The sequence below is a fragment of the Lepus europaeus genome, chromosome 12 (genome assembly GCF_033115175.1).
Source record: "Lepus europaeus isolate LE1 chromosome 12, mLepTim1.pri, whole genome shotgun sequence".
Taxonomy (NCBI): domain Eukaryota; kingdom Metazoa; phylum Chordata; class Mammalia; order Lagomorpha; family Leporidae; genus Lepus; species Lepus europaeus.
Window position 1 is genome coordinate 11,598,779 of NC_084838.1, and position 13,804 is coordinate 11,612,582.

The window sequence follows — 13,804 nt, forward strand, 5'->3', positions numbered from 1 at the left end:
TATTTAAAACCACCAGAATGGCATTTGGCCTAGCAGTTAAGACATCACTTGGGATGTCTGCAGCCTGTATCAGAGAGCCTAGTTTCAAGCCCTGGCTCTGCTCCTGATTTCAGCTTCCTGCTAATACACAGCCGCGGAGGCAGCAGGTGACGGCTCAAGTAGCTGGAAGGCCTGGATTCTGTTTCTGACTCCTGGCTTCAGATAGGCCCAGGCCCCAGCTATTGCAGGCATTGGGAGAGTAACCAGCAAATGGGAAAACTGTCTCTTTTTCTGTCTCTGTGTCTTTCAAATAAACACAAATTTTAAAAAACTAAAAATGAATAGTAAGACAAGGATATGTGCAGTATCTAACAGCCGGTACAAACAAAAGGAATAACAGTAGTTCAGAGACATTAAACACTATTAATGGTAGTGACAATGGCTTATATTTTAGAAAACCAACAGCACTGGGAACTGAATAAAATTTGATTTTATGTCTAAACCATCATAGAAATTATATTCTTTTTTAAAAAAAATTATTTATTTATTTTAAAAGCAGAGTTAGAGAGAGGCAGAGGCAGAGAGAAAGGTCTTTCCATCTGCTGGTTCACCCCCCAGATGGACACAATGGCCGGAGCTGCACCAAGCCAAAACCAGGAGCTTCCTCCGGGTCTCCCACATGGGTACAGGGGTCCAAGGGCCTGGGCCATCCTCTACTGCTTTCCCAGGCCATAGCAGAGAGCTGAATCGGAAGTGGAACAGCCAGGACTCCAACCGGAGCCCATATGGGATGCTGGCACTGCAGACAGCTGCTTTACCCACTAAGCCACAGCACCAGCTTTATTCATAATAATTTCATTCATAAAATGGATGGTATATATGAATGAAACAGTATAACCACAAGAGACAATAATCTATAAATACACAGGTGAATTTAAATGAACCTCAAACGTGATATTGCGCAAAGACATACATGAGAAAACACACTGTATAGCGCAATAGCCAGGGAAGAGAACACACACTGAACAGTGTAAAAACAGACAAACTAATGTGTATCAGTAGAGGCACAGGGTGACATTTACTACAAGGGAGCACTGGCATGCTAGGAATTTGATCTGGGTGCTGGTTACACAAGTGATTTTGGTTTCTGATGATTATCAAATTGCATTTTTACAAAAGCTGAATTTTCTAATCTGCTTTTTTATTTCTATATAAAAGTAAAAAGAGAAATTAAGGGTAACCATCAAAACAAGAAATAGCATATTTATCTTCCAAATCAGCAGAGACCAAACCAAGGTGAAAAAAGAAATTTGCCTAACCTAATGGAAAGAAAGAAGAAAGAAGAAAAATGATAAAGTACAAAATAAAATGATATAAAAACAGATACTTAGTGAAAACAATAATTATAAAAGGACCAAAACCACCAGTTAAAAGTTTGGCACTCTCAGTAAGATTTTGTATTTTTAAGATTCATTTATTTGGGGCTGGCACCGTGGCTCACTTGGCTAATCCTCCGCCTGCGGCGCCCGCATCCCATATGGGCACTGGGTTCTAGTCCCAGTTGCTCCTCTTCCAGTCTAGCTCTCTGCTGTGGCCCGGGAGGGCAGTGGAGGATGGCTCAAGTGCTTGGGCCCCTGCACCTGCGTGGGAGACCAGGAGGAAGCACCTGGCTCCTGGCTTCAGATAGACACAGTGCCAGCCATGGTGCCCATTTGGGGAGTGAACCAAAAGAAGGAAAACCTTTCTCTCTGTCTCTCTCTGTCTGTAACTCTACCTGTCGAATAAATAAATAAAATCTTTTAAAAAAAAAAGATTCGTTTATTTACTTGTTTGAAAGGCAGAGAGAGACAGAGGGAGATCTTCTATCTACTGGGTTTATCCCTCAAATGGCTGCAATGGCATGAGCTGGGCCAGGCCAAAGCCAGGAGGCACGAACTCCATCCAGATCTCCCACATGAATGGCAGGGGCCATCATCTGCTGCTTTCCCAAGCACATCAGCAGAGAGCTGGATAGGAAGGGGAGCAACCGGGACTTAAACCAGTACTCAGATATGGGACGCCAGCGTCATAAGTGGCAGCTTAATCCACTGCTCCACAATGCCAGTCCTGAATTTTTAAAAATTCAGTCATTTGTGATATTTACTAAATACCTAAGAACAGGGAAAGCTTAATGTATAGGACTAAAAAAATTATAACCCTGGCAAATATTAACCAAAAGAAGAAAGGCTGGTATAGTTACATTAATATCAAACAAAAAGGATTTTAAGACAAAATACATTATTAGAAATAATGAAAGCCACCTCAAAATGATAATATAAACAATTCACTGGAAACAGCAACAAAAGCCTCATAACTAAAAAGAAGAAACTAATAAATCTACAATCACAAGAATTTTAATATGTTTTTTGACTAATAAATTGGGAAAGTGAATAAATAGAAAATTTGATCAACACAATTAGTCAACTTGATCTAATGAAAATAGAGAACTAGGACTGGCACTATGGCACAGTAGGTTAGTTAATCTTCCACCTGCTGCACCAGCATCCCATACGGGCACCAGTTCTAGTCCCAGTTGCTCCTCTTCCGATTCCGCTCTCTACTGTGCCCTGGGAAAGCAGTGGAAGATGACCCAATCCTTGGACCCCTGCACCCGCGGGGGAGACCCAGAAGAAGCTCCTTGCTCCTGGCTTCGGATCAGCTCAGCTCCAGCTATTGATGCCATTTGGGGAGTGAACCAGCAGACGGAAGACCTTTCTCTCTACCTTTCTGCAACTCTACCTTTCAAATAAAAAAAAAAGAAAGAAAGAAAGAAAATATAGTGAACCATGCATCCCAAAGAGAACACACACTGTTTTCAAGCACACTTGGACCTCTATACACAATAACCACACTTTATCCCACAAAGCAAACTTCAGGAAGCATCAATAGAACGTGTTCTTTAACCAAAGTGAGATTAAGCTGAGAAAGCCATATGCTTAAACTGGGGCCAGCACTGTGGCATATAGGCTAAGCCTCAGCCTGCAGCGCCGGCATCCCATATGGGCACCAGTTCAAGTCTTGACTGCTCCACTTCTGATCCAGTTCCCTGCTGATGTCCTGGGAAAGCAGTGGAAGATGGCCCAAGTGCTTGGGGCCCTGCATCTGCCTGGGAGACTCAGAAGAAGCTCCTGGCTCCTGGCTTCAGACTGACCGAGTTCCAGCCGTTGCAGCCATTTGGGAAGTGAACCAGTGAATGAAAATAAGTAAATCAAATAAATAAATATAAAAAAATAAAAATAAAAAAGAGCTTTTAAACACTTTTAAATAATACTCAGAAAAAAAAGAAATGCATAATGAAAATTTTACAATATTTAGAAATGACCATAATAAAAATAAATGCAAAATGAAAATTTAAAAATATTTAGAAATGACCATAATAAAAACATTGGACACTAAAAACTTGCAGGAAGCACTTAAAGTTCTATGAATAAATTTATAGCCTCAAATGCTTATAAGAAAAGAACAAAGAATTATTTACAATAGATAAGATATGGAAACCATCAGTCTGTCAACTGAATGAATGGATAAAGAAATGTATGTATGTTGTGTGTGTGTGTGTGTGTGTACACATGGATTATTCAGTCCTAAAAAAGGAGGTCCTGCCATTTTCCACAATAGGGACAAACCTGGAAGATAGAAAGCTCAGTATAATAAGCCAGACACAGAAAAATCCTGCATGTTCTCACTTTTATATGTTTGAAATTTTAAAAAGTTGAATTCGCAGAGACAGAGAACAGAACATGAGATATGAAGGGTGGGAGGAAGAAGGAAATGGAGAGATATAGGTCAAAGGACACAAAGTGGCAGGTATGCAGGAGGAACAAGTCTAGAAATCCAAGATATCATTTGAGGATTATATTTAACAATATTGTATCATATTGGGGATTTTTACTAGGAGGCTTTAGGTGCTCATGCCCCCCCAAGTGAGATGATAGCTATGTTTATTTGCTTGACTGTAAATAACTTTTTTTACTATTTTTAACTTATTTTACTATTTTTAACTTATTTTACTTTTAATATGTCTATCAAAACATCATGAATCATACCCTTATGATCTATGCATACATTTCACTGTGTATGTTACAACTCAAAAAATTTTTTAAATATATCATATACAAAGATGAAGAAAATAAAAACAATATTCCAGAAATAAACCTTGATTGAAGAACAGTGTAAGATCTTTCTGGAGAAAACCTGACACTATGATTATAAATCATATAAGAAGTGTTTGAGTGGTGGGAAAGGTTTGTACTTTCAGATTTAAGAATTTATGAGTGACTTCAGCAGAGAGACAAGCAGTCCAACAAAATCAACAGCTCGAAGCAAAGCCATACATATAAAGAGCTTGTCATTCAATGGGGGGATTGAAAATCCAGGAGTAAGAATTGGGCTACTCAATAAGTGATGCTGATACAACCTATCACCCATATGGAAAAGAAACTTCACATCAGATTTCTTACCTCACACACATTCAGAAATAAGTTGCCATGGAATAGGGAAAGATTTCTTAAACAAGATATAAAAATGACTAGAAAAGAATTGAAAAACATGAGCACATTAAAACTTATGTTCAAGAAAAACACCACAAAGTAAAAAGCAGATACTTGTGACACACACTATCAACAAAGGCACCTCTAATACAGGAAGAATCCAGTAACTCTAGAAGAAAATCAAACAACCAACTTTTAAAGAGGCAATCAAAGAAGGTAAAACTGAGTAGCCCACAGAAAAAGAGAAGACAATGTTTTGTTTTGTTTTGAGAAGATAATGTTTAGGCTGTATTGTCCAGTGTGCTAGAAGACCACAGTGCTGGAGACCTCAGGAGTCAGGGTTCCAATTCTGCCATCAACCACGTATGACTAGGGACACATGTTTTATAAATGTATCTGTTTCCTCATTTGCAAAATGGTGGAATCTGGATTCATGAGGTAACTATAGGACTTCTTCACTGGAAAATTTTAATTCCTTCAACAGATGATGATAAAGGTCAAATCAGTAAATATATGGAACTTTAAAAAATACAACACAACACATATATCAAAAGTTATTGTTACTGTCACTATTAACAGAATGTAAGTATTCACAATGTATCAACAACTTGTTAACTGTCCTGTTAACACAAAGGAGAAGCACAAAACCAGAAAAGGAAAGTCAGTGAGAAAACATTCAGCTATGTATGTCAAGCACTATCTTTGGGAGTGAACTCCCAGGCCCATCCCTGAAAAAGCTGATTAGCTTGATAATTTTTCTGTCACTCATTCAACAAAATTTTTAAATACACACTATGTGTCAGGCCTCATAAAGGGCTCAATAGGAAAGATACAGAGTCTATCTTCATTGACTCCAACATGAAAGACAGAAACAATAATAAACCTTACAATTAATTAATTGATTACTGCTGTTCTAAGTGCGTCAAAGGAAAGATAACAGCACACACGAGTGCGTGTAACAGGGGACCTGACCTAGTCTAAGAGGTCAAGGAAGGCTTCCCTGAGGAAGTGGCATTTAAGTAAGACCTGCAGTACCTCAGAGTCTCATTCTCGGATGACACAAGCCATTAAGATCATCCATCTACATCCACAGTTCTAATATCCCCTTCATCCAACAACCTTCTGGTTTTAATTATACTTCCACCATGTACCTTCCTGTAAGGACGGAGTATATTGATCCCTGCCACAAGCATTCTGGTTTGCTTGGTACTTATATCTCTAATTCTAAAGCTAAAAGAAAGAAAGTAGGCATTTTGAGGCACCAAGAAAATAAATGAGGTAGCACGGTCATGAGAAAACAGGATCTGGATTCGAGGATTCGAATGCTGTCTCTTCCACCATGACTTTTTTTTTTTTTACAGGCAGAGTGAGACAGTGAAAGACAGGAAAGGTCTTCCTTCTGATCTGCTACAGCTGGCACTGCGCTGATCCAAAGCCAGGAGCCAGGTGCTTCCTTCTGGTCTCCCATGTGGATGCAGGGCCCACGCACTTGGGCCATCCTCCACTGCACTCCTGGGCCACAGCAGAGAGCTGGACTGGAAGAGGAGCAACTGGAACAGAATCCGGCATTCCAACCAGGACTAGAACCCCAGGTGCCAGCAACACAGGCGGAGGATTAGCCAAGTGAGCCGAAGCGCCAGCCCACTGTGACTTTTTTTTTTTTTAACAGGCAGAGTAGATAGTGAGAGAGAGACAGAGAGAGAGGTCTTCCTTTTTGCCGTTGGTTCACCCTCCAATGGCCGCCACGGCCGGCTCATCGCGCTGATCCGAAGCCAGGAGCCAGGTGCTTCTCCTGTCTCCCATGCGGGTGCAGGGCCCAAGGACTTGGGCCATCCTCCACTGCCTTCCCGGGCCATAGCAGAGAGCTGGCCTGGAAGAGGGGCAACCGGGACAGAATCCGGCGCCCCAACCGGGACTAGAACCCGGTGTGCCGGCGCCGCAAGGCAGAGGATTAGCCTGTTAAGCCACGGCACCGGCCGTACTGTGACTTTTTTAAGGTATTCAAAGGAACTGAGATACCATTTCCTCATGTGGGCAAGAGGGAAAATTCAGCACATCTCTGAGATCCCTGCCAGCTATGCCAGCGCAGGGGCCAACACAAGAAAGGGGTAAGGAGGGGGAGGAGATCATATGTCTCTACCTTTGGCCTTCTTGGTAGCAAAATGGCGGACCGGTACAGCTGGAGAGCCCATGTATCGCCTGTGCTCCTGCTGTCTTCCACTCACTGTCTTCAGTGCCATTTCTGAAACAGGTCTGGTCAAGGCTGCAAGGTAACTGTGAAAGGCAGGGTGGACCAGGCGGAAGCACTTTAAGCCCAAGGCCATGACTGAAAATCCTTATGGACATCCACTAAAAAGAACAAGACAAAAAGGAGATCTAAGTAAAAAACCCTGTTGCAACTTCAGAAAATCATCCATACCAATGAGCAAGTAACTCCTACAAACTGAGCTATGGAGTTGGCAGTTAAAGATGTTATCCCTTTTCCTCCTCCTAATGGCCATGGGAGGAAATATTAGCTTCATTTTACAGAATGAAGAAACAGAAACTCAGAGATTTCAGTAGCTTACCTTGTCTCTGGCTCCAAACCCCAAGCTCTTTCCATTATACCAAAACGCTGCTGCTGAGCAAATGCAAAGCAGCCTAACCCTTTAATGATGCTAATTAAACCCTCATATGAGGAAAAGCACAAAATCTTGATAAAGTTTAAAGAGAGAGTGCAGAGCACTAGAGGATTTTAAACTAAATAAGAAAACCATTTCAACAGGCATAAAATGACTGGAAAATTTACACGACAGCATTTAATTAAAATTTTCTTTGGTTCCTTATGCACTGATTACCAATTAGAATGCACTTTTACTTTAATGTGACTCTGAAACATGATTGAGGGTTGAGGTCTTCCATGGTATAGAACTAAAGCTCTGGAAAATGCCACCCTCCACTGTGTTAACACAAGTTGCACATTATACTTCCGGGATCTGTGACTACAGAAAGATGCTATTGCCTGCAGCTACCTCTGGGTTAAAACCGCCCCAGCTAAGTGACAAAGGCAGCATTAATAGCCTCTACCAGGAATTTGGATGTTACTCAGCTAAAAAGTAAGAAGAATTAGCATCAAACACTTGGAAGCGCCTATCTCTGAAAATCAGTCCTACACTTCATTAAAAAAAAACTTATCCTATTTATAGCAGCAAATAATGGAGTGAATAAGGGCATGGGCTTTGCAATCAGGAAGACCTGGAATCCAATCCCAGCTCTACCACTGACCACATGCTCCTGAACATCTCTGTGCCTTGAATTCCTCAAAAGGGAGAATTATACTTATTTCTTAGAGTTGAGGATCAATGAGGCTATGCAGGTAAAACACAGGGTTCAGTTTTAGCAGACAGCAGGAACCCAGAAAAATGTTACCTACTGAAAGCTATGACATTTCCTTTCAAAGACTTTCATGCCAGAGTCAGACACAATAAGCTTTCATATGCACGGTCCCCAATTTACAATGATTTTGACTTCTGGTTTTCCCATTTTACAATGTGCAAAAGAGAGACAACTTCAGAAGAAATCATACTGCAAACTCTGACCTTTTCCCAGGCTTGTGATATGTGGTGTGATAGTCTCTCGAATGCTGGGCAGTGGCAGGGAGCAACAGCTCCCAACCAGCCACACAACTGCAAAGGTAAACAACCAATACACTGATGCTGCAGGGATGGCACTATCTGGCCCAAGGGCTATCAAAGGCCCATTTAAGATCTGGCCCTTGGGCCGGGGTCACAGCAGGTTAATGCCCTGGCCTGAAGAGCCAGCATCCCACATGGATGCCAGTTCTAGTCCTGGCTGCTCCTCTTCTGATACAGCTCTCTCCTATGGCCTGGGATAGCAGTGGAGGATGGCCCAGGTCCTTGGACCCTGCACCCACATGGGAGACCCAGAGGAGGCTCCTGGCTCCTGGCTTCGGATCGGCACAACTCCGACTGCTGTGGCCATTTGGGGAATGAACCAGCAGATGAAGACCTCTCTCTGTCTCTACTTCTCTCTGTAAGTCTGTCTTTCAAATAAGTGAAATAAATCTTAAAAAAAAAAAAAAAAAAAAATCCAGCCCTGCCAAGGCAACTGCAGGCGGGACTCAAAATTCAACACATCTACAGTGGGCCAATTTTTAAGTTGATGATTTTGTATGGTTCACAAATGAAATTATAAATATCCAAATAGCCCTCCACAGAGAACAGGTCCCCCACCCTGCTACAGTGTTACTAAGCTATGATGCTCTGTAGCTCAGGCATTATTAAATGCATACTTTTATTATTTGAGAGGCAAACAGACATAAAGAGAGGAACATAGAGAACTCCCAACCACTGGTTCACTCCCTAAATGCCCACAAGAGCAGGTCTGGCCAGGCCAAAGCAAGGAGCCAGAAACTCAATCGAGGTCTCCCACATGGGTGGCAGAGACTGAACTATTCAAGCCATTACCTGCTTACTCCCAGGGTTTGCATTAGCAGAAAGCTACAATCAGGAGCCTGAGCCAGCGCCTAAACCCAGATACTCCAAAATGGGACAGAACATTTTTTTACAAGATTGATTGACTGATTGATTTAAGTGGCAGAATTACAGGGAGAGGGCAAGATTAGAGAGATCCTCCATTCATTGGTTCACTCCCCAGCTGGGGCTGGGCCAGATGGAAGCCAGGAGCCTGGAACTCCATCCGGGTCTCCCACATGGGTGGCAGGGGCCCAAATACTTAAGCCACCTGCTGCTGTTTTCCTGATCGCATTAGCAAGGAGCTGGATCAGAAGCAGAGCAGCCAGGACTCAAACTAGCAGTCCTATAGGATGCCAGTGTCATAGGTTCCTGCTTAACTTGCTGCCCTGCATCGCTGGCTGAGATGGGGCATCTTAACCACTAGGCCAAACGTTTGCCCCTATGTGTATTTTGACTTAACGATATTTTAAATTTATAATGGGTTTATTAAGACATAGCCCCATAATAAGTTGGGGAGTATCTGTATGTCATTACTGATGTACAAAGGGGGCCTAGAGCTGAAATGTAAATTTCAATTTGGGGCAATTTAGTTTTCCTTTCTGACCATCACTTTCTTCACTGATGAGAAAAATAACCCTGATCTTAAAGGAAAACGAAATAATGAATGCCATGTAAGACATCTAGCACAGCACCTGGAACAAAGCAGTTGCATAATAAATGATAGCTATTATCATCATTATGTTTTAAAAGAAAAGCACAGGAACAGATACTGTGCTGCACCAGGTTAAGTCACAGCTTGTTATACCTGCATCCTATATTGGAGGGCCTGGGACACAGTCCCGCCTCCACTTCCAATCTAGCTCCTTGCTAATGTGCCTGGGTGACAGCTTGAATACCTGCCACTCATGGGGGAGACCCAGATGGAGTTCCTATCTACTGTCCCCAGGGTATCCCAGCCCCACCTGTTGTGGCCATCTGGGGAGTAAATCAGTGGTCAGAAAAGTCACTGTTGTTTTGCCTTTCAAATAAATAAAAATTAAAAAGTATTTTTTGAAAATAAAAGCTCAAAGGTAAATAATTTCTCCTGATAGAATTTTTAATAGCAAGAGATGCTAAACGTCATTGTACAAAGTCTATAAAAACATCTGGGTAGAAATGAAGGAAAAGTTTTCCTCTACTTTATAATTATTATAAATAATCTACTATTAATTGAGGGCAGTTCTAAGTTGCTTGCTTTACCCATAATTTTTAGATAATCCTCTCAACGATGCCACAAAGAACAGTCATTTTACAGATGTTGAAACTGAGGTTCAGAGATTAAGTCATTGCCCAAGGAAATGGAAATAATAGCTCAGCCTTATTTCAGCAAAGCTGTTCACAAAAATTTGGCTCAGACTTAAGCGGCTGTATCTAGGATTTTGCCTAATATAGCCAATGCCTAACTCACACTTACATCCGAATATGGTGCATCATAATGTGTCTTTTTTTTTTTTTTTTTTTAATGTGTATCTACAGGGTCTCAATCTGGCTGCTCCATTTATGACAGGCTTCCTGGTGTTCCTGTTGCAGGTCATAATACCAATGGACAAAGCAACAGGAAATCAAAATGGGTTAGAAATAAACAACCTTTGACAGAAAATGCAGCACCCAAAAGCAGACCCGGTACACGTGAACCGGAAGACAACTCTATAAATAAACCACATTGCTGAAATGCTTAAGGCGTAGATTTTAATTGCACAGAAGTCAGGAAATTTCAAAGTAGAAGTTTAATAAAAGCAGTTCTTGGATCCTTTACCTTAAGGACATGTGCATATTAACATTCATTTAGTACAGATGAAACATTACAGTTGAGAAAAGAAACTTGTTATGAGAACTCAAGTATTATTAAACAAAACTAATGTTGGGGCCGGCGCTGTGGCGCAGCGGGTAAAAGCCCTGGCCTGAAGCACCGGCATCCCATATGGGCAGCGGTTCTAGTCCTGCGGCTCCTCTTCCGATCCAGCTCTCTGCTATGGTCTGGGAAAGCAGAAGATGGGTCAAGTGCTTGGGCCCCAGCACCCACATGGGAGACCTGGAAGAAGCTCCTGGCTCCGGTTTGGCGCAGCTCCGGCTGTTGCAGCCATCTGGAGAGTGAACCAGCAGATGGAAGACTTCTCTCTCTGTTTCTACCTCTCTCTGTAACACTGTTTTTCAAATAAATAAAATAAATCTTAAAAAAAAAAACCAACTAATGTATACACAGAGGCAGTATGCTGGAAATGCCTGGGCTTTAGACAGTCTGAAACTGGAATCTCAGCTCCCCCGCTTACTAGCTGTGTGGACTTGTATCATTCATTTAGCCTCTCTGAGCCATTTTCCACTGCTATCATCATCATGTTGATGTTAATGAGTTTTGAAAGATAATCAAAGCAACAGTAACAATAGCTATATTCATACAGTGATTATGTGACAGAAGTGATTTTAAGTGTTTTGCATATATAACTCATTCAAGCCTGAAGACAAACCTGAGGTAAGTACTATGATTATCTCCACTGTACAGAAAACAGGTACAAATAAATAATTCTCCAAGATTTGCATCAGGCAATCAAGCTCCAGTCTCTTAACCACTATACTACATTGTATATATAAACACTCAGGACAACGTCTGGCATCCAGGAGGTGCACAATAAAAGCAGCTAATTATTATTCAAACTGTTGAAATATTTTTAAAGCCCATGCAGCACACTCTCTTCTTCTATAACTGAGTCTCAAAATTTGAACTTCCCTATTCTTCACAAAAGGTATACTTTTTAAAATATATTTACTTATTTGAAAGGGAGAGAGAGAGATCTTTCATCTGCTGGTTCACTCCCCAAAGGCCCACAACAGCCAGGAAAGGGCCAGGCCAAAGCCAGGAGCCTGGAATTCAATCTGGGTCTCCCACGTGGGTGGCAGGGATCCAACAGCTCGAGTCACCACCTGCTGCCTCCTAGCATCTGCATTAGCAGGAAGCTGGAAATAGGAGCAGAGCCGGGATTCAAGCCAACGCACGCCCAAAAGGGTTGTGGGCATCAGAAGTGAGGTCTTAACCACTGTGCCAAACGCCTACCCCACAAATGCATTTTGATTTTGGAAAGAACTGGAAGATAAACCCCAAGTCCTGGCTTATTCATGGCCCCAACAACCCGTTCTAATGCAGCTGGATATTACAATCTGTCCATTTTAACAAATACATGTATGTGGTCTCTTGTGTATAAAACACTTGTGCATCTGTTATCTTATTTGAATCTCACAATAACCAGAGCCATGATTACTGCACAAAACAAGCTGATTTCTCATCTCCTCAAGTGCTCCTCTTCCAAATCTTCAGACACACTGACTTGCTTGGAATGATCTCCCCGCACCTCTACTTATTCCTCATTTTTCTTCCAGATGTCAGCTTAACCCTCACTGCATTACAGCCTGTCTTCCCTGGCCACCTCCTTCAGCCCACATAGGTCAGGTGTTCTGCAGAGAATTCCTTCAACCCCCTATACATCATTATCCCACTTAATTTTTAATACAAGTTAATATTTGCATAATTATTTGATTGCCTAATTCCCTCTATAGGACTACAAGCACTGCAAAGATGAATCCATGAGTTTCTTATTCACTGCTATATTCCTATTGCCCATCACTGAGCCCCGACACAGTATAAATGTGCTACATTCCTGAAACAAAGTCTGGGAAGATTAAGTCCTTGCCCAGGGCCAAAATGCTAGCACCAGAATTGGCCTCTGCCATCTCCAATGGCAGGCGCTGGGCTCTCCTTGCCACCTCTGCCTGCATTCACTGTCGGTTTGCCAAATTTCTGCTTGGAGACAGCAGTGCATGCCTTTCTCTAAACTCGGCGTCAGGTATTCAAAGGTATCTGTGGGCTCAGAGTGTACACAGAATCATTACGTCCCGGGCACAAAGAAAAGAGGGGCTATCTTAGCGGAGAAAGAACTAGGAGACGTGAACGCCAACCCCCGGGCCTCACCACTGCCCGCCACCACCATCAGCCACTTCCAAAAGGCACCTGGGGCACTCCACGACCCCTCACTTGGGGCTGTGCCGGGTCACCTCTTCCTCAACTATTAAATCACCAGGCTGTCAGCCTCCCGCCTGGAAAGCTCTCCAGGATTCTGGGGGACACAACACAGCGTGGCTGAAGGGAAAAGACATGAGACTGAAGAGCCCTCGGCCCGGCACTCCCTGGCCACGGACATTTGCCCGAACCCTGAATCTCAATCGCACCTGCAGAACGGAAATGACAATACGACTGGTCAGGACGACCGTGGCTGGACCAGGCCTACTGACAACTGTTTTGCCTCTGGACAGCAAGCAAGACAAACCGGGGTTTGGATTTAGCTCCCTCACTCAGGGGCCTGGGCCAACTTATCTTTTTGGACTTCCGTTTTTTCGTCCTACGGGATGATAACCCCTTCCCAATGGGATTTTTCGAAGAATTAAATGTTCCCGCCATACAGTGTGCTATTAGATACTGGCAAATCCCCCACCGTCCCCGAAACCCCCAGCTGACGACACTCGCCCTGAGGCGACAGGTCCCGTCTGAAGCCTTAAAGGTCAAGGCAGATTCGAAAGGGTCTGAGGGCCGTATTCCGCTCTCCTGCGTTCCCCTAGAGGTCCTCAGGTAAGGGCGAATGGCTTCCGGCCCCCACGCGCGCCCGGAGGCCCCGTCGAGGCCACTCACCGGCTACCGCCCAGGCTACTAGGGGAAGACGCGTGCGACGGCGGCCACGGCGGCGGCGCGGGCGCCGTGACGTCAGGGGGCGGGGCAGCGGCGCAGACGTAGCGCGT

The 13,804-nt window shown here is 43.1% G+C and overlaps 1 protein-coding gene across 2 annotated transcripts in view; it reads right to left on the minus strand.

The window, feature by feature from the left end:
- The window catches only part of MRRF (mitochondrial ribosome recycling factor), a 63,120-nt gene extending 49,338 nt beyond the window's left edge, over positions 1-13,782 (minus strand). The window contains exons 1-2 of one of the 2 annotated variants that reach the window (XR_009867589.1): positions 13,698-13,782; positions 6,649-6,857 (exon numbers count right to left, since the gene is read on the minus strand). Coding sequence is in view for 1 of the 2 variants with exons in the window: in XM_062207621.1 (XP_062063605.1) it covers positions 6,649-6,832 (184 nt within the window). In the remaining variant the exon portion in view is untranslated. The remainder of the gene's footprint in view (positions 1-6,648; positions 6,858-13,697) is intronic. The other variant, XM_062207621.1, reaches the window with a different exon arrangement.
- Between the last annotated feature and the right edge of the window lie 22 nt (positions 13,783-13,804).